The sequence below is a fragment of the Pelodiscus sinensis genome, chromosome 7 (genome assembly GCF_049634645.1).
Source record: "Pelodiscus sinensis isolate JC-2024 chromosome 7, ASM4963464v1, whole genome shotgun sequence".
NCBI classification, from domain to species: Eukaryota; Metazoa; Chordata; order Testudines; family Trionychidae; genus Pelodiscus; species Pelodiscus sinensis.
The window spans coordinates 7,947,594-7,972,573 of NC_134717.1; the positions used below are offsets into that span (position 1 = coordinate 7,947,594).

A 24,980-nucleotide genomic window follows, 5' to 3' on the forward strand; every position below is an offset into this window, starting at 1 on the left:
CCAAGACTCAGTTTTACCTCAGAAGACCGTAGAAATCTTTCCCTGCATGTAATGTATCGAGTTATCCGAAATCAGAGGGAAAAAGAGACATCACAATGATATGGTGGTGCTTCTTGGTAAACTACATTCTAATACAAACAGCCATTTAAGATATTCACACAGAGTCCCACAAATACCTCCCTTACAAAGTGACTTGCAAAAGGGAAAAAAAGGGCTTGTGCTTTTTCATCATGACGAAGGGGGAGTGAACACCCTTTTCCTCCTGGCTTTCCCTCCCTCCCCCACAAAAAGAACGTTTTTTGCTTGCCTTTTTGCCACAGGAATAGCCTTAAAACCATTTTTTTCAATGACTTCTCGGGAGGAACCGGACCATTCAATGAATTGACAAGAGTATTGAGCCTTTAACAAAAAGCTTGTCATTCTCAACTATTCATCAGGCACAGGAGTTAAGAGTCAACAAAAACAAATAAAATGCAGAGGTTAGAACAGACTGATTAAATATTCCCTCTGAGCTTTCATTTCCTTAATATTTGCAGTATAATCATCTCACTGATTCTCCTGTCATCCTGAAAAAAACCCAGAGGAGATGTGACCCAAATTTCATATAGAACAAATTTCTTATAGAACCTTCTTTATGCATCTCGAAGCAAAGACAAGCACAAGCCTTTGTTTTAACCTTTTGTAGGTCTACCAACAGCACCTTTTTAGCATGGAGACCTGTGCATGACCTTGTTTTTAAATTTGTTTCACAAAAAGATTGGAATCAAGAGTCAGATTGGTGCTTAAACTCAAGGAAGTGGTTGGAGAGAAAGTGACATATACCTCATGGTGTCATCATGAACCAAACAACCATGCAACACTTCATGCAGGTTCACCAGTAAGCACAGATGAGAACCAGGTAACACTTGGAGAGAACAGCAACTAAATAGGGGTGGTACAACTGTAGACACACCTCAGTCACACAGACAAACTGCTTACCCTCAGGTTTAGTGGTAGTACCATCTTTAGGCAAATTTTTAAAAAAATAAGGAGAGGATAAATAGGGAAGAGTTAGTAATATTAACAGAACTGGGCACTGTATATTAGTTATAGAAATAAGCAAAAATAAATGAATACACTTAAAGAAAGGAAACGAGAAAGAAAATGTGGTTAATTGGCAACTCAAAGCAAGAAGCATCTGAACAGGTCTTAGAATCAGAATAGTTTGGTCCCATTGCAATCATGTATTTAAAAAAAAAGAAAACTTTGCTAAACCCATTCCTTTGCTTGCCTTGCCTATTCCTTTTGCAGGCAATGTCACATGAAATCTTTCCTTTTTGCCTGTAGGAAACGAGTTCCCTTCAGAGCCAATCCAATGCAGGCATCATTCAAACAAGAGACAGAGTGCCAGAGCAGAGCAGTAAACACATTCTGCTTTGAAGTCACAAAGCACTGCCGCATTCCTGTCTTTAGCCTCTCTCCATTTGGAAAACGATGAGAAGCGTGTGTTTGACTCTAGCATTCTGGCTGCGGTTCTCACTGCACTGCATCTAAACTATGGAGCTAATGTGAGTAACTAATTTGAGCCAGGGCAAATATTTCTCAATAAATTTAACAGAGCCAATGAATTTAAATGAAGACAAAAGTTTTAGCTGTAAGTGAAGCCTGTCTTCAAAACAAATATATACACATATCCTGATAGGAAATCCTGTATGAATTCTATTACACTGCCAAGAGAGCCAGAATGTCCTATTCAATAAGTAAAGCATCCAACTAACAACAACTCTGGTTCACAACACAAAGCAGGGGTATCCATTCTCATGCCAACTAGAGGTCTGCTACAATCACTTAAGCTGGTAAAAATCAATGGAGTTACATCAGTATTAAGGCAATGAAAGTTACAACAGAATCAGATCCAGGCTCAGACGATTAGCTCTCCCTGGGTCAAATCTAGGCTAATAAAAACGGACACGTGAAACCAAGCAAGTAATCTAGCAATTGCTCTTAGCAGCTTTTGAACTGTATTTCCTCATCCACACAGCCTGCCAGGCCACCTGAAAAGTAGATTCTACATTGAATGGTGACTCCACTTGTCAGCATGCAAAGATTGGGGCAACAGAAAACAAAAGGAATACAATACATGATGTAAACCCTCAAAAAGAGCCTGAGTGGAGGAAGGTAAGCTTTCATGTAAGCTAAAAAATAACTCTAGCATTCTCACCTATCAGCCACATTGCTCTCTTTGTTTCTCTATTCCTTATTTATATGAAGTGAAAGCTCCTAAGCCCAGGATCAAATGCACCTAAGACATTCCTAATGTGACCTGTTCTTTAGTTGCAGAGGGGGCTGCACTAGGAGTGAATGGGGCAGCAAGCATCTTCCCCTGAACTGCCACAGAGCCAAAACAACATCTCGTCTGTCTTCACACATAAATGTGCTGCGCAGTGGGAAACTGAGGAAGAAAGCCAAGTGTCTCAAAGCAAACTGTCTTTCCTGCAAGGCTCATTCCCTCTGGACATGTATTTTTCTTTAGTCCCTGTGGCCAGAGAGCATAAACTGGTGCTGATCATCTTGTTGGAGACCTGGCTTTATTCAGAACAAGCCATCTAAAGTCAATTCATAATACTAGAGAAATTATCTGCTTTCTAAGCAAACACGGAAGCTCACCTAGTGATGCGTAGGAGCCTGGGGGCAGGGCTGCCGCAGAACTGAAGGGTGTGGAAGCTCCAGAAGATGTTACTTTCGACTTGGCACTAGCTGCTGCATTCACGTCGATGTCGCTGCGAGACCGCTGCAGAGATCCTGGCGTTGACACGGATTTTGTACTCACTGTAGAGGCTTTAGATAGGGATGGGGGAACAGACACACAAATTCAGACTAGTGGAGATGAATTTGTTAAGTATCAGAGGGGTAGTCGTGTTAGTCTGAATCTGCAAAAGTGACGAGGAGTCCTGTGGCACCTTATAGACTAACTGAAGTGTAGGAGCATAAGCTTTCGTGGGCAAAGACCCACTTCACATGCATCTGACGAAGTGGGTCTTTGCCCACGAAAGCTTATGCTCCTACACTTCAGTTAGTCTATAAGGTGCCACAGGACTCCTCGTCACTTTTGCATGAATTTGTTTGACTCTTCATTTCAAAGCATCCAGTTAGAATGCTCTTATTCAGGTGCAAATGCTCATGTAAAGGACGAGAAAGAGCACAATGCACTCGCAGAGGCAGCGTGAGCTTTCCCTTGCTGCCTGGCAGAGGTGTCTCAACCTTGGCCTAAGTGGCCACTTCTATCTCTACAGCCTGTTCAAGTCTTGAACTCTCTGCTGAGATGGTCAACAAAGCCACTAACCAGTGACAGTTCAGGTGGTGGCTGTGTGATGTAGGCCAGGGACTATATCAGGGACTATAGTGGCTTAGCTATAGCAGAACCCCAGAATACAGATGGTGTCTATTCCAGTCAACGTAGAAACACCATCACTTGAGTGACAGTAGGTAGATCAATAGAAGCATTCTTCCGTCAGCCTCGCTGGGTCTATATCAGGAGTTAGGGTCAGTGTAGCTACGTTGCTTAGGGCGTGGATTTTTCACACCTCGGAGTGATGTAGCTATTTTTGCTACTACTTTTAAGTGCAGACCAGGCTGTAGGCCCACTTACTGGGACCTGGCCTATAAAATCCATTGTAGTTCTCACATAAACTCGGTCACTAAATAGCAAAAACTTTGGGCAACTCCAAACCTGGGGTACTTAGAAGTAATGACCGAGCTGTGAATGATTCATATCTTATTACCAGTGCCCTGTTCTTTTCTAAGTACGGTTTCCTCTACTCTCATCAGTCCGTTAAAATGTATTGCCTTCTCCACTTTATTTTGAACTAATTCACAGTGCTGTTCTGCAGTGGCTTCTGTGAGCAGAAAAGTATATTACTTATATATACTTGATGCTCTCCACTGATGGTATCTAGTAGCAGTCAAAAGTGTGATCAAATCAATTCATCTAGGCCCTGGACTTTGGAGGTTACTACTAGTGAGGCCTGCCAACAGCAACCCCATCTGCACGTGAAGGTTTTTTGTTTGCTTCACTCCTTAATGTTCCTGCCCAAGAGAATGTCCTTCATGCATTAAGCTGAAAGTGCCTGGAATCAGAGCGAAGCTCTGAAGATGCTGAAAAGTCTTGATGGAAAACATCAAAGAAGCTCAATGTTATTTCTGATTGTATCAAAGGCCTCTGTGGGATACCCTGCCTGTACAGGGATACACAGCAGAGACTCAGAAAAATTATAACATGGTGGCTATTAAAAACCAAACAAAACTCAGAGCTGGAAAAGGATGATTAGGTATTCTTGTCCACCCACTTGCCAGTGCATTAGGGCTCTGATGGCAAAGTGGTCCAGACCTCTCTTGTGTCCATAGGCAAAAGCACTTTTGTGATCAATTTGGAATTTAGTACCATAGGAGACATGCACATAAGATGCATCTACCACTATATGCTGGTGACCACAAGAAGAGCTGTATCTGACTGGACTATCAATCTAGCCCAGTTGCAGCCTAGGGTTTTTGACAGGTATTCTGCAGCTGACTAGCTTATAGTATGGAGAGTGTGGCACAGCTGTGTCACACTCTCCATACTATACCCTAGTCATAAAAGCCTTTCTGACCTTCCCCTTCAGGTGAAATCAATTATAGGACGACAGTGCAAGTTTCAAAGGTGTAGGCACAGTAGCAGTTTATGGATAGCATATGCTGCATTATGACGGGTACCAATTTATTTCGAGTGGAATCTTCTTAAAAGTAGTATTTTACAAAGGACAACTTCATAATCAATGGAGATTTCATTATTACCCGAGTCACTCTTTTGAACATGGAAATATTAGAATCTTTTATCTCACTTCATTCCTCTAGTTCCTGTTCTCACCTCTGGATGTAGTGCTTCCAGTAGGACTTCTTTTGGCAGACAATGGACGGCTAGAAATGAAACACAGAAATGTATTAAAGTCAGACAGGCATTTTTGGAGTTACCAATACACGGCAATACAAAAGCCACCATATTTTTAGGAGGCTTTGGTCTACATTATTTTACTTGTAGCTGATTATAAAAAAAATCAGTGGCCTAACCATGAGCCCACTCTCCATACTCCAGTATGTGCCAAATGTTGCTATACACACAGAAGCACGATCATACCAACCACAACCTCAGATTTCTCCCATGGCTCCCCACTTACTTCAGGATTTCTTTCAAATCTGCCCTCTCTGTTTTCAGAACTCTCCGCATATATGCTCCAAGTGACTTCAATGATCCAAGGCACAAGAAGAGTCTATTCCCAATTGTCATCATTCTCTACTCCCCTCTCCGCTAAACCAGAACTGGCATTCAATCCAGCGCTGGTCCTTCATCACTGAAACCTGCTGTGCTGACCCCCTGGCTTTGGAGCCATTCTCGTCTGAGTGATGATGTCCACTTGGGCCGGTTTGTTTTGTTTACTCCCTCGCAAGCTTTCCCTGTGCTCCCATGACACTCTCCTGCTATTGCTAGGCTGCTGGCCTGACCCAATTTCATTTCCTTTTTAAACCTATCAAATATGTCTTCATAAAATTAAACTGTATATTCATTACCCTGCTAAACCTGGAATCTCTTTTTAGAGGCTATCCCCATGTCTCTGCTGAGTACATAGTCAGAAAGGCTTTGCAATAAACAACTATTTACATACAGTAATAGACTAACAGGATTTTTTGTTTAATTATAAATATCAAGGATTAATAATACTCAAAAATTACAATGAGCATTAACAGAGCAAAAGAAAATTTCAGGTCCTATGCAAACAGTGACCAATGTATTTTCTACATTTCTTTCTAGGACAGAAGTGGATTTTACAATTCAAACTGTAATAGGATAGTCTTCAAAAATTCTACCACTGTTCAACTGGGGCAAATTTGGAGTCAACGTTCTTTGACTGTGTTCCCTCAAAAACAGCCAAGAGACACAATGTAGTAGAAGAGCTATTCATCTTGCAGCTTTATAATTTATATCTAGCTTGGCCACTTCTCTTCTTACAAGAAAGATACACTCAATTCTCTGTCTTAAGACTAAGCACAAAAATTACAGGCCAAACAAGTTTCTTTTTAAGTTAGGAGGGATGACTAATACCATCTGGCCAAGAATGAAAAGCCTCTTGTCCACTTATTTATGGATTCAAGACTGACTCCGGGATATTTAGCAGTGTGGGTAGGTTTCAGGAGGGGAGGGAGGGGGAGAAAGGGTTGTTCTTTAATATCTAGCCAGCCAAAAACCTCATAGCCATCTTTTGGAGCTAGTCAAATGTTAAGATCAAAAAACAAATGTGAACAGTCATAAGAGACGAGAGACACAAGCGTAAGCCTGAAGCTGGGAATGGTGATGATACAACGTCATAGTTACTCATCTGAAGTTTAGTCGATAAAATCAGTAATAACCAAATACCCAGACTTACTTGAGACTCTCCTGGGAACTGGAGGACGAGCGGTCGGACTGGGGCAGCGACACTATGCTATCGGAGTTCTTCAAGTGCGACTGCAGGGCTTTCTGATAGGAGGATTCCAGTGTGTGATACAAGTGCTCTGCTTCTCTGCCGAAGTGATTGTGGAAACCCCAATAACATCTGAAAATGAGATCCCATTGAAAATGCCTTGCCACAGCAGCTCAGCTACAGGAGGCAGCCATCCCCAAAGGCAACGGCTCCTTAACTGAGCCCATTTCAGTGGCACAATCTCTCTGAGACTCAAGCGAAACACACCACCCAGGAGCTGCCTTTTGAGGAAGCTATTCCACACAGGACATACTGAGCAGAAGAGGAAGGCGGGATGCACATTGCACAGGGCGCCACAGGCACACTGACAGCAGCAGGAGGGGGCAGAGTCCACACCCAGATGTCACAGCTCCAATCAGGAGGTGAGGAAGAGGAGCATTTGCCTGCAAGAGCAGCAGGGATTAGGCAGACACTCCATGGTGCGCTTCGACTGCCAGCCTCCCAGCGAAAGGGGAAAATCTAGTGTGAGTGCTCCCTGGATCTACGGAGGCGGAGGGGACAGTACCTAAGTTCCCCCTAAGCCATGTGGCCGTGCAGCTTCCCATTAAGCCCCTGATAGGGGCTTCAGGACTGAGATCTCTGTCCACAAGCCCTGCAGCTGCTGGGGCAGGCAGAGTGGAGTCCCTCCCTGCCGGCTCCAACATGGAGCTGCCACAGCCGGGGGAAAGGGCTGCTCCCAAGTAAGCCCAAGCCCCAGCAGCCTGCCCCACCTTGAGCCCCCACTACAGCCCTGAGCATCCTCCTGCACCCCAAAGCCCTCATCCCTATCCCACCCCAAAATCCACACCCCCAGCCCATATCCTGAACCCCCTCCTTCATCCAAACCCCAGCCCTGAGACCCCTCCCCAAACCTAGAGCCCCTCTCCTACACTCCAATCCCCTCATCCTCATCCCAGAACCCTGGCACCCCAGTCTCTGTCCCAGCCCTAAGCTCCTCAATCCCAGCCCTACCCCCTAGCTGAAGTCCTCACACACCTGCACCCCAATATTCTGTCCCAGCCCTGAGCCCCCATCCCCGCCACATGATTTTTGTTACGTGCACCCATACAAAGATGATGTGTCACTCATCACTTCCAGATTGGTGCACATAAAAAAATTCATTCTGCTTAGAGGTGGAAAAAATTAGAGGGAACACCGGACACTACACTGGTGTTTAAAGGGGTAGGACAGGCAAATTAATGTGAATTCAATAACTGTTTCAGAAACAATCTGCTGTTGATCTGTGGGCTTGATTCATGACAGCAAAACCAGAAATTTTTCTTTCACACGGTAACAGAACAGTGACTCTCTTACTCATTAACATTCAAAAGCAGATATGCAGTGACTGACAATTATCCAAGATGATCTTGACCCTTTGAATAATAGCATGCAGGACACTGACTGCTACTGAGACAAATCTTAGGGAGTGCTAAGAGCACTGCTCTCACTGTCTTCAGTAGCACTGGCTCAGCATTTCTCAGGATCTAGTAAACTCAACAACAAAAAAGCACAGGGGGAAGAGGGAGAGAGAAACAGGACTTATGTGGCACTAACAGCCTTTCAGAAGATGCTGAGCAGTCTTACTTCCTGTTATCATTGATAGGAGTTACAGGCACCTATCCGGATTAAGCTGGAGGACTGTTTAAGGACAAGATCAATACATGAAAATTAATCCAGAACAGTTAGCACGTGACAGCTGCTCCCCAGACAGAGGAAGTCATCAGCACTTTCATCTCTTTGCAATAAAATGCAACTATTTAAATCTTTATGCTGGCAATATGTTAATGAAGAAAAAAAATGGAGAGTTTGACATTCACTGTCTCAGAGTCTGCCTAGCTATCTATCTGGGTTACTCAGCCACATTGGTGTACTTCCTAGGTGCCAAAAGTACTTTCATGACTGGAAAAAATGCTTACTCCCAAAATAATTTAATACTTTCTCTACTATGGACCACTATTTCTTGAAGCATCTCATTTAATCATTGGGTTCTTCTACAGCAGTTAGTGAAATGTAAAATGCATCTTAAACCAGAATAATGTGTGCTTAGTTTAGGAACAAGTTCTCAGTATACCAAGACAGCCTCCCATGGACACATACACTCACTTTGGGAAATAGAGCAGAACCTCTTTTATATACTTTGTGACCAGGAAAATCATTCCAAATTAACGAAGTTTCTAGATAAGTGATTTAAAAAGGCAAAAAAAATGCTGCCACATAATTATACTTAATTAACTCTGAAGGTGGTTTTCATGATTTACAATATTTTGTAGTAGTTTAATGGCGAGCCCCAAGCCTGTAATATTTACACAGGCAAAAATTCCATTAAGGACAATGAGATTTTTGCATGAGGTAAAAGAATCCGGCTTGAAATCAAATGACGCTTGACTATTAAATCTCACTATCCATTGGCAACCAGTCTTTAAGAGGAAGAGAACATACATTAATCCATGGATTAATCCACGCAGGGAAAAAACAAAGTTACAAATTGATTTAATCTTAGACAACAATGTAAAGTGACCAGAATCTAAAGAAGCAATTAATGTATGACTGGAGTTTTATTAATAAAGACAGCGCTGACTGCGTTGTGGTCTGCTCTTCTTCTCTGCTGAAGTCATGAGCTTTTTCTATCAAGTGCCACGGGACTAGGAACAGGCCCTGTGTGTATCGGTCTTAGCTTCAGTTTCCCATCACACTATCCTGTGTTTCCAAAGTGATACTTGTTTATCTTTTTTTAATCCACTTACTTTCTTGCTTCTATCCTGGCTTCAGAGTCCGCATCGTGGATTCCCTTCTTTATGGTTTCTGCTAATACTGAGATGTGTCTGAGACAAGAAGAAAACATTGTTCAGCTGGTGAGTAAAGGTGCAGAAAGCCTCCCTGCACTCATGGATGAGTCTGAAAAGTTTAGTGATTTCTCCCCCCTCTCAGCAAACAGAGCATTTCACAGCTTTCCCTCCATTTCACATAATATCTTGTCAGGGGGTTATTTATTTATTCTTACAAGACAGCTTTGTCTCACTCCTGGTCGCTGGAGAGAAGAGCCAAGCTGTATTCTTCAGAGCCTTTGTTGCCATGGAAACTACCTGGGTGTAATAATAATCTCTAAACCATTACAGTAGCCCAGGGCAATTTAGGTTAATGAAATGTGGATCAATCACCTCTCCTTTCCCCCTCTGTCTTTCTAAGCAGACCATTAGTTCAAATGGCCATAATGTGTCTTAAAAATATTATTCTCTTATTATGTCCCTATTAGTTGTGTTAAACTAGCTGTGCCGGCATTCGGCCTGGCATCCGAGAGGCAAAATCCCACCCAGAGCACCCCAACACCAGTGTACATGATATCCCCCCGTTTTGAAGTCCGCAGCACGCTCCAATCTCTGCATGTGTCCAGCATCACCAGTCAGTAATACAAGGTGATGGGCCTACAGACTTAGCTTCTCCTACCACTTCCAGATGGCCTACGCCCCAGTGGTTGAAGGAAGGGAATACACCCATGCTTGGTTGGGTGAACACAGAAGCTGCAACTGCACTTGCAAGAGTCAGATCCTAAGGCCAGAAATCTAGGGGGAAGCATAAGGGAAGGAAAAGGCCCCTCGTGTGCTTCCCTCTTTGCATACCAGAACAATCTAGCTCTTAGAGATACTGGCCAGTATGGGGGGGGGAGACAGGGGGCAGGCGGCTATTTAGAACAGTATTACTACTTTAGTATCTGGAATTGTTACAGCAATATTTTGGAATGACTGGCCCACACAGTACTTGCCTGCAACAGGAAACTGAAATGCCTAAGATCTTCTTTTCTGCCAACTCCAGTCCCTCTCTCCCATGCCTCGTTTCTCTCTGCCACTTGTTTCCAGTCAGGAAAATACCAGACTCCCTTGCGTGAGGTAAATCTGGAGAGTGGCAGTGCTCAAGAACTCATTGACCATCTTCTCGGTGGCCTACCTGGAGAAGGCCCACTTCTCTAGTCCATTTAATATGGCTTTCAGGAAGTAGCATCTATACCCCTGGGGTAACACCTGAAGCTCCAATGTTTGGAAGGCCTCAGCAATTCCCCCAATAGCCTTTGTCTACACAGATGTGCACAGGGCTTCAGAAAATTCATTTGCCCTTCCATTTCTGAATGGAAGGGAACTGATTTTAGCAATGAGGGTGGGATGTTTCAAGCCCTCACTTCACCACAGTACAGCTCACTTCTCCCAAAAGGATTCTCCTTCTCAGATCTTACCGTTCTAGGGAGTGTGTCTGCCACTCCTGTAACAGCAAGTCTAGAAATTCAAAGCAGCGCCTGAAAGAGGACAAAGGAGAGAGATTATCAGACCTATTTCAGCTAAAAGAGAGGCACACAGCTTCCACAGGACTTGCCACCACACGTTATTCATTTATTATTATGGGGCCCGGCTGGATACAGAAATCAGCAGTATAAAGGGTTAACAGGTTACCCGGTAAGCATTGCCTTACCTGCATGCTTACTGGGGTAACCAATTAACCAGTGCCTAGCGCAAGCCAGCCTGCATGAAGCAGCCCCCGACCAGTGCAGCAGGCATGGCCCAGCCAAGACAGAGCAGCCCGCAGCATGGGTGGGGGGCTGCCCCACTCTGGCCAAGACTGCTGCACTGTGCTGCGGGTGGGGAGGGGAGGGAGAAGGGGTGCTTCAGCCTAGCAGGGCTTGCGAAGCCCCCCCATTTACAGTGCAACATGGTGGGCCCCACCAGGCTGTAGCAGCCCGTCGCCCCAGTTAACCAGTTTCAACAGAACATTTAACCAGTTAAATAGTTACCGTATATACTCGAGTATAAGTCGACCTGACTATAAGCCGAGGCACCTAATTTTACCCCAAAAAACTGGGAAAAAGTATTGACCCGAGTATAAGCCTAGGGTAGGAAATAAGGCAGCCTAGGGTAGGAAATGAGTCGGGGCGAAAGCTGCTCCGGTGCCCCTGGTCTGCTGGAGACCGTCTCCAGCAGACCAGGGGCACCGGGCGGGTTCCCGCGCTTCTGAGGCTTTGCCAGAGCAAAGCCTCAGAGGCGCGGGGAACCTCCGCTGCTGCCGCTTCAATCTGGGAGCCTGTGGTCTGCTGGGGACCGTCCCCAGCAAACCACAGGCTCCCGGACTGAAGCCGCAGCCGCGGGGGGGAGAGGGGGTCCCGCGCCTCTGCGGCTTTGCCCGCCTCAGTTCTCGAGATGCTGACTCGAGTATAAGCCGAGGGGGGCATTTTTCAGCACAAAAACTGTGCTGAAAAACTCGGCTTATACTCGAGTATATACGGTAACTGGAATTTTGCTTGTTCACTAATTATTAAAAATATTAGTGGGGCTGTACAGCTCAAATTCTACAAAGAGTTTTTCACATAAAACATATTAACCTAGTCTACACTAACGGTCTAAAGCACTGGAATGCCACCACTGTACAAACCAGTGCTCTGGACTATGGCTGCAGATTACTACTTGAGGATATATTTGGATTTTGCTTCTTTTTAATAAAAGGACATTGAGAGGTAGAGAAGATCTAAGTCAACATTACTTTGTAGCGGTTAGCGCTTTACAAACACTATGCTTCCCATCAAGTCTGAAAAGAAGGTATTTTCTCATCTCCATTTTTCCCATTAAGAAACTGAAGGAAAAAGATATTAAGAGACTTGCTTAAGTTATGTGACAGAGCTGAAGTCAGTACGTGACAATCATCAATTGTTCTTATTTCTGTTGGTCAACCTAGAGGAGGGGAGCCAAGATAACATACCAAAGTCTTCCAACTAGTCAGTAGAAAGGAAATAGTCACTGATTTTTATGGGCAGAAGAGCCTTTGGCATAATACAGGTTATCGAATTTCAAAGAATGCAACTTCTACACTCTGGTCGAAAAAGAGACATACCACAGCAGTGAGATAAAACAGGAGCACATCTGATGCCTTGAAAGGCAGCCAAACTAATGTAATAATATCATAATATCTAAAAATGCACAAAGACATTTAACTATACACTCACACTAAAGGGCATCCTTCCTTTTCAGAAACAGTGACTCTTCCCTATACAGTGTGTAAATTTTCCAAAAACCACTTGGTATGAATTTTTCATAGCCACCTAGGGGATTCAGACACATCTATTAATATGAAGGGAAGATGTGCAAATAAATCCTCTACATCACTTTGAAAAACTCAGCTTTTCATTTAAAGAAGAAACACAGCAAGAGAACTTAAGCCACTAACAAACAAGAAGAAAAGCTAACACCTCTTTCTCACCTTCTAACTGCAACAGACTTGGATGTACAGTTACTGGTTATGATGGGTATTAGTCGAGGGATATGCGTATGCTAGAACAAGAAAAATGGGAGAAAAACCTTTACATTTTTGATTTGTGGAAGTAAAAATAAATTTCCCCTAAAGCAGCACGCACACGCATGCTCTCTCTCTCTGTGTCTCTGTCTCTCTCTCTCTCTCTCATATGTATATATATTTTGGCTCATTTTTAAAAATTTAGCTCTTAGACAAAGGAATATTTTTAAAACAGACATGGACTCCTTAATTACACTTATGGAACCAGGCTCCAGAGGGTCTGTGAGAGACAGAAGCCTGCAGCAGGAAGGCATGCCAAGGCTCCCCACAGAGTGCCAGCTGCATCAGCGGGCAGAAGCCACACTCCTTGACTAATGGCCTTAGACAAGATACAGTGTCCATGGAGTGTTTACAAAGAGTCTTTATATGATGATGGGAAGGCAAGGAAAAGGGGTTTAAAACAGACTTCAGAGAAATATATGCTCAAGTCTCCAAAGGCAAAATCCTGTGCTTCTGCAAAGAAGTTTCCCTAATAGATCTTCTGCTGATTAATACTCGTCATCCACTCTCAAAGTTCTTTGCAAACCTTCACTGGTCAAACTTCACAAGATCCCCCTGAGGCAGGTAGGCAGATATTATTATCCCACATTACAGATAGGAAAACCAAAGGACAGAGAGGCAGGCCCCTGATCACGTACCACTTAAGTCAATGGGAGTTTTGGCCTTGGATTTCAGTAAGTGCAGGATTAGATCCTAAGTGAATTGCCAAAGATGAGTTTGGCAAATCCCGTCCTGATTCCTAGCCCTACACTGCAACCACACACGCTAGAATAATGCATAGTTCATAAAGAAATAGAGCACTTCCATTTTTCTTAGACAAAATAACACAGAAGGTACCCTGTTTAACAGTAAAATTATTCTGAATTGATCTTTGAGCGTGTAAATATGAACATGCTTAGGTCGTGTTGTACAGCTGGAATCTAGAGCAACCTGGAAAGTTATGACCTTGAACCCTCGCTTGCTGACCAGCAGCATTTATATTTAACAAAAGAGCTGCTTGTTCACCATCTTTACTCACTTACTAGTAGTACTATGAGAACTACAGTAAAATTCGGGTGGTCCGGCATCCAGTGGTCCGGTACGCCTGATGGTCCGGCACCAACTGCAACCCGGAAGTGCTCCGGCAGCTGCTTCAAGTTGTTAGAGTAATTGATTAACTGCGGCTGGATCCACAGCCGACACGCAGTTAATGTAACTTTCCTCTCTACTGCCGGGAGGGGGGGGCCAGGAGAAGGTAGGGGTCGGTGGGAGAGGGGGAGCGAGAGGAGGAGGGGGCGAGGGTGTGCCAAAGCAGCCGCATTCAGGATGTTCTGGTCAGTTACAGTCACTCCGGCTGGATCAACAGCCGACACGCAGTTAATGTAATTTTCCTCTCTACTGCCGGGGGGGGGGGGGGGAGCAGGGGAAGGTAGGGGTCGGTGGGAGACTCCTCTCCCTCTCCCACCAACCCCTACCTTCCCCTGGCCCCCCTCCTCCCGGCAGTAGAGAGGAAAATTACATTAACTGCGTGTCGGCTGTGGATCCAGCCGGAGTGACTGTAACTGACCAGAACGTCCTGAATGCGGCTGCCTGCCTGTCACCACCTCTCCTCTTCTGCTCGCAGGCTCTGCCTCCCTGCAGCAGGAGGGAGGGTTTTGCACCCCCCCCCCCGCCTCCTCCTCCGCTTCTCCTTCGACGAGACCCGCCCCTGCCAGAGTACCTCCTGATAGTCCGGCATTTCTGATAATCCGGCACCACCTGGGTCCCAAGGGTGCCAGATTACTGGAAATCTACTGTACTTCCTTTTCCCGTTACAGTCCAGAATGTATTTGATCATGCATCCTACAGCCTGAACCATCAGAACAAGGTCTTCATGACACAAAATATCACTGTGCTAACTTTAATGCCAGATAGCTAATGATAATCTGTGGCGTTGTCCCCTCCCATTCCTACAGCTAATGGCCACCCAAATGCTACTCTTCCAGCAAGCAGCCTAAAAATAAATTCCCCTAGCAAATGAATGCCTCTGTAGTGCTCTTCTTTTTGGGTGGCTATGCAACTTCAACTGAACAAGTTAGTCAGTAAACCATCATAAATTGGGTTCGTAAACAAATAGAGCCACCAAGTAGTAACTTCCATTTATAGTGAATAAACTATCACTCCTTATTTATTGTCCGTCTCTGCCTTTCAAATTGTGTTTCAGTAAATAGTATTCTCTGTTCTCAGACATGGTAGAGGAGGTCAACAAATGGAAGGCATTGTCTGAATGCAGATACCATATCCAGATGAGAGTCAAGAATGGTGTCTCATAACCAATTTTGTAACAGTTAGGTGCTTAATCTATTCATTTAAGCTAATTTTCACCATTGACATGCTAACATTCTCTCCTAAGTTTAGATCTGATCCCACAGACCGATTTAAGCCTTTAGAGGACATAATGTTTGTTCTAGTATATACTTACTCGGATGATTAATCTAACAGCTACAACACCAGAAGTGGACATTACTTTGGCACTGTTGGGAATCAGGTTAAAGATGGTTGGCATGATGGCTTCTGCTCCATGGTCAAACTTGTTTCCCAGAATGGAGGACAAATGTCTGAAAACCAATTAAGTAGTTCTGGTAAACATGCTTTAGATTATGCTAGTCATAGTAATGTAGAGTATCGACATGCACTATTTCATGATTTTAGTCTCCTCTCTATTTCCACCAAAGAACAAGACATATCTCAAATATTTTCCAGTTATCTCAAACCAGTGCTGTGCTGTCTGCTCATCCAGATTTTTACCAAATAATAAATTCAGCATGGAAGCTCATCAGATCACTGGCACCCTGTTAAAGATGCACTGGCAAAGCCATAGGGCACTCCAGAATGACTTGGTTTTCTAGCACTTGTCAGTTTCAGATTCCGTTTTCTCTCAAACTTCCGTCTTGCCTTGACATTTGTGAATTTCATAAAGGATTATTAAAAATGCTCTAGTCACCTTTCTTCAAAGTCACTGCCCCAGGAGCATTCAACATTTAGTTACTATGGATGGGGGAACCAGCCCAGAGAAAACAAGAATTGATCTGTATTTTCATCCCAAATTCAGCCTGAATCAAAAGGCAACACACTTCATATTTTTATTATTCCATTTTATGCTGCCTCCTTGCCTGCTGCCCACAGCTGGGCCAGAAAATGTGTGTGAGAAATATCACAAGAGAAGCTATTCTGTTGGCATTTCTGGCCTTAAGAGACCCAGATGAATGGAAACTTTCCGACCCCACTTTGCAGTCTCCTAAAGGAAAGTGGACATTGTCATGTGTTTTCTATATTAAAGATGCTTTGATCTGCAGTTTGTCCCCTTGCTACTGAGTACATACATAAGATTTGTATTTTAACATAATTAAATACAATTAACCACTATGGATCTGATTCTTCAGTCCTTAACCATGACCAAATTCTGCAGTCCATGCAAGCCCACGGATTTAAAATGTGGTGTAAAGGAGAGCAAAATACGGCCCTCCACTTCAGTTCTATTGGAGTCAGCTACCCAGGGCACATTTCATTTTGTTATTTGAAATTGTGATATTACACTATTGAAAGGCATTTCACGGTATTATGGACTTGACCTTGCAGAGGCTGAGTACCCTCAATTTCCATGGTATTCACTGGGCCCTGAAGGTACTGAACTACTCACAGGCCAGGCATTGTATTCTGTTGTCTTTGCCTGTTTGCAAAAACATATAACTCAACCCAACCTGTTTGACTGTGAACTCACTCTTAGAATGTCTCAAGCAAACTTTGGTCATGAGCAATGTTCCCTGTAAGCTGAGCTCATGGCTAGCTGCCCAGGAGAGATTCAAATGCCATCTAGCTGATTAGTTGAGCGCCTGCAGTCGGCAGCGTGTGTTTCTCCTACTAGCGGTGTATATCCACACGTGCCTCAATGCACATAACAAAATGTATTCTGCACATGCATGGACAAAATTAGAGGAAACACTAGTCATAAGCCCAGAACCAAAGAGCTCTACCTCCTCCCCTTTAAAATGAAAATGTGGTGGTGTGTGTACTAGAGCTAATGGGAGTGCCAAATATATTCTGTGATTTTACAGGCACTGTTTTGTATTTGAATAACTTAGGAACACTTGGAGGCATTTTTAAAGCTAGCTTTGGCCAGCAATAAACCTATAAACTCAGATTTTGCCCTTTGCTACATAGGTTATCAATCCGAAGTAGCTCCACTGAAGTTAATGGAGCTACTGCAGATGGACACCGGTGTAACTGAGATCAGAATCTGGTCCATAATGTGAGTAATGGCTTTCCAAGATTAAAAACTGAATTCAAGGCCTGCGCAGTCAACATTTCCAAACACTGTCACCCTACAGATCCAGTGCAGCCTGCATGAAAATGGTTTGTAAATGGCTGTGGTAAAAACCAAGTTCTAACATCACTCTGGCTGTCTAGTGCCGACAAGGTCAAATGTCGTCAGAAATGTGTTCGAGCCAGGTTCTCCTCCCTTCATCTAATGTAACTGTATAACACGGTTTAGAATGTGGAGCTTTGTATTCCTTACCCCAACGTGATACAAGCCTCTCGCACTACCTGAGACCGCAGATCTTTAGCAGACAGTTTAAATGCTCCATCCAGCAGACGTAAGTGTTGGAAGAAGTTATCATATTCAGCAGCTCCAGCTAATAGTAAGGATCGGATCTTTTTCAGCTGTTGACAAATAAGATTTAAGGACTTACAGATAACAAAATAGCAAGACACACTGGTTTCCATTAATGAGAAATAAAAACACTCAGAACTGTGTTCAAGGCTAGTGCTCATTTTTCAATTTCTCTATAAAAACATGAATGTGTTGAGAAAAAGGTTCTTAACACAATCTAAGATCATGCACTTCAGGAATCAACATATTGAAGAAATGTAAGAACATTCATATGTTAGCTTTGGCCATGCTACAGGAATCCAAAAATGTCACTGACCAATGACAAAATGTGGCAAGACATGCATCTGACAAAGTGGATCTTTGCCCACGAAAGCCTATGCTCCAATAAATCTATTCGTCTATAAGATGCCACAGGACTGCTCGTTGTTTATGCAAGATAGACATTCACTTTTCAAGCCAGACATTCACTTTTCTAATTGCATCATGAAAGTTATTGGGACATTTAAACAAGTCAAAGAATCTTAAGGTTGCTCCTCCACTCCCCTTCCCCCCATTTACAATGTTTAGGGGAATGAACATCTTGAAACATTCAAGTGCGCTGTATTCACTGAAACACTACAGTTCTCTCACGGCTATCGCAGTAAAAAGATGGTCTGACTTGAAAAGCCACGAGTCCGATTCTGATCTCAGTTATACCAGTGTAAATCTGGAACATCTCCACTGAATTCATTAGAATCAGGCCTTGTCTACACTCGGAGTGAAATCGTGGCCCGGTGAAATCAATGGCAAAATTCCCATTCACTTCAATCGGACCAGGCTTTCACTCTAGGGAGCCGGTTTTAGCCACTGATGTAACTACACCAATGCAAACCAGTAATCATGGTGCACCAATGTCAAGTCACGATTCAGTTGTAGAGCTCAGGTTCTGACTGGATTAAACTGCACTAGTACATGTCACTGCTTAGACAAGAATTTCAAAGTAACACATGGGATTTGTACCAATAAAGTTACATCACTGTATTTACCCCAGTGGCAGAAACCAACAAGGTCTTTGCTGATTTAACATCAGAGTAATTTAGCACTTGTCTATAAATAAGACAAACTTACCATGTCCATTTCAGATCTGATTTTGCACTACCTTGCTCCCTGTGCCATCATTTCCACCTGTGTGCAATGAATGCCAAATGCTACCAAAATGTTTTACCCTCGCTTTGCACAGGTGTAAATGGCTACACAAGGAGGCAGTGAAGAGTCAGGCATTTTGCATGTGTGGATCTTCCCAAACAGAGCACAGAAAGGATGTTTCACAATTTTGAACTCCATTTTTTAAAATATGACTCTAAAGTCTAATAGCAATTTTCTAGCTTTCTCTATTTGTTTAAAAAAATAAGTACAGCTTAAATATATGATGACTTATTCAATATGCCTGTTCATGATATTTTCATTCTTATAAACCTAATACTTCATGATTTCCTTACATTTAAGCCCATAATATAAAATTCACCCCATGCAGAGAGTCAGCATACAGCCAATGCACCATTTAAACTGCACAGAAGCCCTATTTAGACAACTTCAGGGATGCACAGAATTTGTGCTGACACTCTGCTAAGGGATGAATTTCACGCATAAAAACCTGACATTAAAATAATTCACATATAAGTCCAATGCTTACTGCAGCTACTCTCTGCTCCCAGTCATGCTTATCATCAGATAGGATTTCCCTAATTTTATTTATGGATTCTTCAAGGTCTCGGCTGGAATAAATCTGTGAATTAAAACAAAAATGTTATCAAGATATAAGAAATACTTGCTCCAGTCAATCAGATGATTTCTCCACTGAACCTTTAACCCCCTTCACTCTTGAATTCTTTACTACCATAAGCAAAAGAACACATACTGTGTGTCGCTCTCAAGCTCTAAGAAACTACTATATTACAAAGTCAAGAAATATTCAATAACTATACAGGATGTTTCAAGTGTTATCCTTTTTTATTGTTTTACACCTCTACAGTTTAAAAGCAGTAAGCAGTATTTCTGGGGTCAACATCATAACTAAAACAGTCTTTTAGGAGGCCATTCAAAATACCAATAAATACAGAAAGACAAATTAACAAAATCTGATACATAAATTGCACCACAAAGTGTGTAAATAACGACTGAATAAGGGAAACCCATATTTCTTGGCACAATAAATAACTGTGCAGGTTTTTACTAGCACTGTTCATGTACCAGAGTTTGAAAGAATGTCCCAAAATAGCCCATTATTCATATAAACGGGCAACAGTTAAAAAGCTGAAGACTACAGGTTGAACCTCTCTACTCCAGCAACATCCATGGTCCGGCATGATTTCAGTTAGCTGGATGTCTGCTTAGTGTAGGTGTGGCAAGTTTCCCACGATCCTGTAAAGTTTGTTTACAACCACCAGTCCTGGCTCTCAGTGTCTGTGCTGTTGTTCAACTCTAAATTACCCTTAAAGAGACCAGCAAGCAGTGGAAGTGTTGGATATGCTGCTAAGCATTCGCATGATTTTTATGCTTTACCTATTTATTTCCTTATGTCACTACAGTAAAATTGTGTAACAACACTAACACTTTAATATGATGAAAGTGGAGAATTGTTGGCTAGGCGTAGGCTTATCTAGGGTGTATCAGTATAGCCATACATTATTAAGTAGCATTGCAAGTGCTGTTCCATTTATTCGCCACGATGAAATTAAAATAAGAGAGACCCACTCGCTATAAGATTAACTTCCTGTGGTTCAGCACTGGTCAGGTCCCAAGGGTGCTGGACTAGAGAGCTTTAAATACACAGGTGCAAAGAATTTTCTGAATGTCAAAGTACAAGAGTTCCACTGCATCAGCCCATAGCAAGTCAATGCTGTCATCACAAAAGAATGCTCGGTCTTCTTGGTTAGCCAACAGCATTGAGTTGGTTGAAAGGAATTTTGCAAGAGTGATATTTGCAACATGTCAGCAGTGCAAGACAGGCTTGTCCTGAAGTCAGTGGTTCAATCCAGCCCTGAGTCCGGAACACCCTTTGTAATGAGTGTGACGTGTGCATGCGCGCAGAGAGGAATTTAGCAGTGGTTTGCACACAGTTCTTTCTGGATTCCAAGTCTTGCCCACCTGCCTTAACTACTACCCCTTGTGAGTCAGTGCAGTTTTATCATCACCCTTCTACAAAGGGGAAAGCTGAAGCACTGAGAAGTAAAAAAATCTGTTTGTCCTGGCTCCTATCTGACACACATCTCCAACAAGTGCAAGATCACACAGTTCAGAATTAGAACTCGAGAGCTTCTAGCTCCCAGCTAGATTTCAATCCTCGTCTATTCTTTGGTGCTTCTCTAATGTTGCCACCATACATAGTGGTAAATGAGAAAACAGCTATGCAGTGGGCATCATGGTGTAACATGCGTGTTACCAATCCAGCTTTGGTATCTTGACTATTCTGCCATCTGCAGGGAAGGCCAGATACTGCAATGGTCTCACAACCAGGGGAGGCACCAATATAAAGGCACCAATCAGGACTGTAATAATTAATATTGCTTAATTGAGAAACTAACATTTGATCACACGGTTTATTTAACCTTGGGAAGATAACTAGAATCAAATACCCAGATCTTTGACAGATGCTGAAGTGACAATTACCCCAGGGAGAAAGAGGCAGGAAAGTCAGAGAATTCATGAGATCAGTTTAAAATCCTCTAGTCTATCAGGAATGGCTGAACAAAGTCTATCTTCAACCACTCAGGCACTGAGATAACTAAGAGCGGCCCTCTAGTATTTGAAGAGCAAATCAAATAATGCTGGAAATATTCAGTCTGGCAACTATCCTGGTCAGGAGAGAGAGCTGTGTGTTGACCTGGGGACCTCACTGGTGCTGAAACAGGGAATTTGCCAAACTGGGAGAGGTCAATGCCAGCCCCTCTGTTGCTAGTGGCAGCAAAAGGGGCTGCCATTGATGGAGCAGGGTCTGGGGATAGGAGGGGCTCTCAGGGGAAGAGGTATGGTGGTTGTAGAGCTCTGCCCATGCTGGCCAGGATCATAGTCCCATAGGAGCACAGCCCTGTGGCCAGCAGCGGAGTCCTGTTCCAGGGCAACACTCCTGTCCCCCACCCTAGGGCTCTCCAGCCACCCTGTCTCATCCTCTGAACTCCCCCTTCCTCCCCTCCCCACCCAGCACCCACTCCTCCACATCCCTCCCTGATCTAGAAGGCTGCAAATGAGCTACCTGCAGCACTCCGGGAGCTCTGGCGGGGTGAGGGAGGAGCTGCTCAGCACAGGGTCCCCAGCTTCCCCATGAGTGCTCCAGCCCCAGAGTACCCACCAATGCTGGACCACAGATGTTGCCAAACGAGGGAAATCCAGATGACAGAGGTCCAACCTGTACTGACAAATCCTAGGTGCATGTGACCATTAGAAAACTTTCCACTGTTCATGTGAGTGCGGTGTTCAATCGTTCCTCTTTTGTCTATCATAGTTAGATGAACTCTCTACTGAGGCCGAATCTCCCTTTGTAGCCTTCACAAGTCTCAGCCCCCAGTAGAACTCTCTACTGAGGCTGAAACCCCCTTTGTAGCCTTCACAAATCTCAGCTCCCAGTATTCTGTAGGTGCAACATCTCGTGACTTGCCTTTACTCTCTGTCCATAACTGCACCACTTGCTTCAGGGAGTTAGGTCAGATCCAGTGTAGGATGGCCTGTTCATGTTAAAGATTCTTCGGTGGCTTGCTCCAGCCACCGTCACAGCCCTTGTTTCTTCATTTCCCTCCCCTTTCCTTCAGTCTGCTGAGCACTGACTTCCCTTTCAGCCCTCCAGACAATTGCTCCTCTGCAGCTCCTGTCATTTGTACTCCCCTGCTTGCATCTCTCTGGCTCGCCCACTCTCCATCTCTTTCAAAATCTGAAAACTCCCTCGCGTACCTCTTTATTAGCACTCGCCACCACTGAAGTTCATGGGCCTCAACTGCCGATGTCAGTGACAGCGGGACTGCGTTGGACATCTGTGTTATACTGTTAAAAGTTTTTAAATAGATTTGTTCTTACCTGTACTGTTGGGACGTCCTCGAACGCTTTAATAAAATCTTCCTCATCGACAGCACCAGCTCCCTCTTTGGCTGCTGACAGACAGATACATGAGAAAGTCTTTTCACCCCCTCATCAACAGTACCCTCAACAAGAGAAAGACTCAGCTATGAAAGCACCGAACGAAGTGAAAATTCACACACTTCTCAGACCTACAACGAAAGAGTGATACAGCAGTAATGGGAACAATGCTGGCAAGGAAATCCAAAGCCAAACATAACCCATGCACTGCGTCCTTCCATTCCTGGGCACCTCAGAGCACATAACGAAAGCCATTCAGGCAACCACTCTACTGTTTAAGGGGTGCTGCCTGAAAAGATGAGATGGAATATTATCTTTAGTCTCTTTTATAATTAATGACTGAGGGGCTCTCCAGACAGGAGCACAGACTGACGATATGGAGATAGAGAGAAAAGAGAAAGGTTTAAGGACATTATTCAGCTGGGGAGGTTCATTTGAGAATGCAATCAGGAAAGTTTGCTTTAGTGGCATTTTGCAAATCCATTCAGAGTTATTGTTCAGTTGGGTTTTTTCATCCTTCAATGAGTCAATCAGAAGTTGGAGGTCAAGTGGCACAAATGTTTAAAAACAAAACAAAACACACTTCTCAACTGGTTTAAATTTCATGAAACTGAAGTTGAACACACACATTTTTTACCTTATTTGTTAAATAAGCAGCCTGTGTTTAAGCTTTTTAACTGCAGAGGTGCAGTCCCTTTAGGAGGAACAGGTGGATCACTGCACAGTGTTGCTTCAAACACAGTGTTGAAGCTCATTATGTGGATCTCGACGTTGGAATCATTGCAGGTCCACTCTTCCAGAACTCATCTTTGGCGTTCAGCCAGAATTAGTGTCATGCTCTCAGACAGAGCAATTCACCATCCTACAGAGGTCTAGCACAAGGATTATGCAGCAATTAGATTCTGAAAATAAAGCTTAAATGGGACTTTAGTGATGATTAGATGCTGTGCAGCCCCTTCACAGAGAGGTGAGTTTCACCCAGTATGCCATATTGCCTTACCTGTGGACTTTGAGCCCAGGGCTGCAGACCCAAGCCTGCGAGCAGTCCCCATGCCAACTCTGCGGGAGTTCGGAGGGGCCTTAGAAGATGTAGACGAGCTGGCAGACGAAGGTCTGTTCCCGTCCACGGAGTCTTCATCATCAAAATTTTTATCTGAGGAAGAATCATATTCGGCCATAACTCAGGAGAAATTAAAACTTTCCCCAGCTGTGTACTATATTGGAGCAAATGCTCCATGTCTTTCTTGGAAGAATACTAGAAACGGCTCTCACTTCAACAGCTTTTTAAGGCATCACTAAATTATTTTTAAAATAAACCAACAAGCTATGATCCATGTCTGCACCCAAGTGTCCTTTTGAAATATACATTCAGGGAGCTGGACAGCTTTGGAGATCTACTGTCACCTGAAGCGGGACAGTTTACATCCAAGCTAGCCCCGCAGTGATGGAGAAGCACTACCAATTGACAGCTACTGTGGGGGTCTCAAGCCAGACCCCTTACCTTTGCATACGCTTTGCTGCTCCTTTCCCTGCCAGAAAGGAGAAAGCAGGCCTTAGTACAATTGAGAATTCAGGCAGTGGTCTGTCACCGTGGCTTAAGAGGTCAAGGACTGAAGGGCCCATATATCCTGAGCTATCCTCTCACCCAAGAAGTGGTGCATGTACAACAGGACCGAGGGCAGCGCTGACATATCACGTCTGATGAAGTGCTATGTGGACGAGAGAACGCTCTTCCATCTAGGTAATTAATCTACCTCAATGAGAGGGGGAAGCTATTTTGGCAGGAGAGCACCTCCAGCTGACAGACAGTGGTGTCCACAGCACTTCAAGTCGAGGGAACTTACGTCTCTCAGGAGGGTGGTTTTCCACACTACTGAGCGAGGCAAGTTACATTGACTTACGCGATAGTACAGACAAGCCCCAAGGCTCCTCAGAGGGGCAACGTGGGGAAGATCACCGGGACTGCTTGTGTGGTGCATATGTTCTGCGGATCGGTAAAAACGCCGGATTTCGGGGCTGTGAATCATGCAACTTTCAAAAGCCGTAAATCCACTTTAACTTGTTTTTAAATGATAATTTGCTACATAGTCCATCAGAAGGTGCCAAATGTTTGGATGGTTGACCCAGGCTTTGTGTGCTAAGAAAATAAGCCTGAGTTTAGCTCTGCTTCCATCCAAATCTACTCCCACCACACAGCCCTTCAGGACCACTTTTCACCACCTAGGGTGACTTGCCTTTGCAAAAGGCAAAAAGCGGGATGTATGCAGGTGTGTCACCCGCCTCTTTGGTCTTGCCCTCTATCCCCTTCTCTCTGTCCGAAACTCCTCCTCCTCTCCCTGAGGCCCCACCACGGGCAAGAACAGAAGTCAAAGCCCAGCCACAGTACGAGCTGCCCACGCTGCTGT

General features: G+C 43.9%; 1 protein-coding gene across 20 annotated transcripts in view; it reads right to left on the minus strand.

Moving 5' to 3' along the window:
- Positions 1–24,980, minus strand: part of CLASP1 (cytoplasmic linker associated protein 1) — a 250,998-nt gene that overhangs the window by 93,775 nt on the left and 132,243 nt on the right. For 14 of the 20 annotated variants that reach the window (XM_075933080.1, XM_075933084.1, XM_075933083.1 and 11 more), the window contains 11 exons: positions 23,576–23,728; positions 22,516–22,589; positions 19,142–19,234; positions 17,374–17,519; positions 15,280–15,415; positions 12,747–12,817; positions 10,738–10,797; positions 9,257–9,334; positions 6,438–6,605; positions 4,886–4,935; positions 2,647–2,817 (listed from right to left, as the gene is read on the minus strand). In XM_075933080.1, the coding sequence (XP_075789195.1) occupies positions 2,647–2,817; positions 4,886–4,935; positions 6,438–6,605; positions 9,257–9,334; positions 10,738–10,797; positions 12,747–12,817; positions 15,280–15,415; positions 17,374–17,519; positions 19,142–19,234; positions 22,516–22,589; positions 23,576–23,728 (1,200 nt within the window). The remainder of the gene's footprint in view (positions 1–2,646; positions 2,818–4,885; positions 4,936–6,437; positions 6,606–9,256; positions 9,335–10,737; positions 10,798–12,746; positions 12,818–15,279; positions 15,416–17,373; positions 17,520–19,141; positions 19,235–22,515; positions 22,590–23,575; positions 23,729–24,980) is intronic. The other 6 variants (XM_075933085.1, XM_075933099.1, XM_075933082.1 and 3 more) reach the window with 1 other exon arrangement.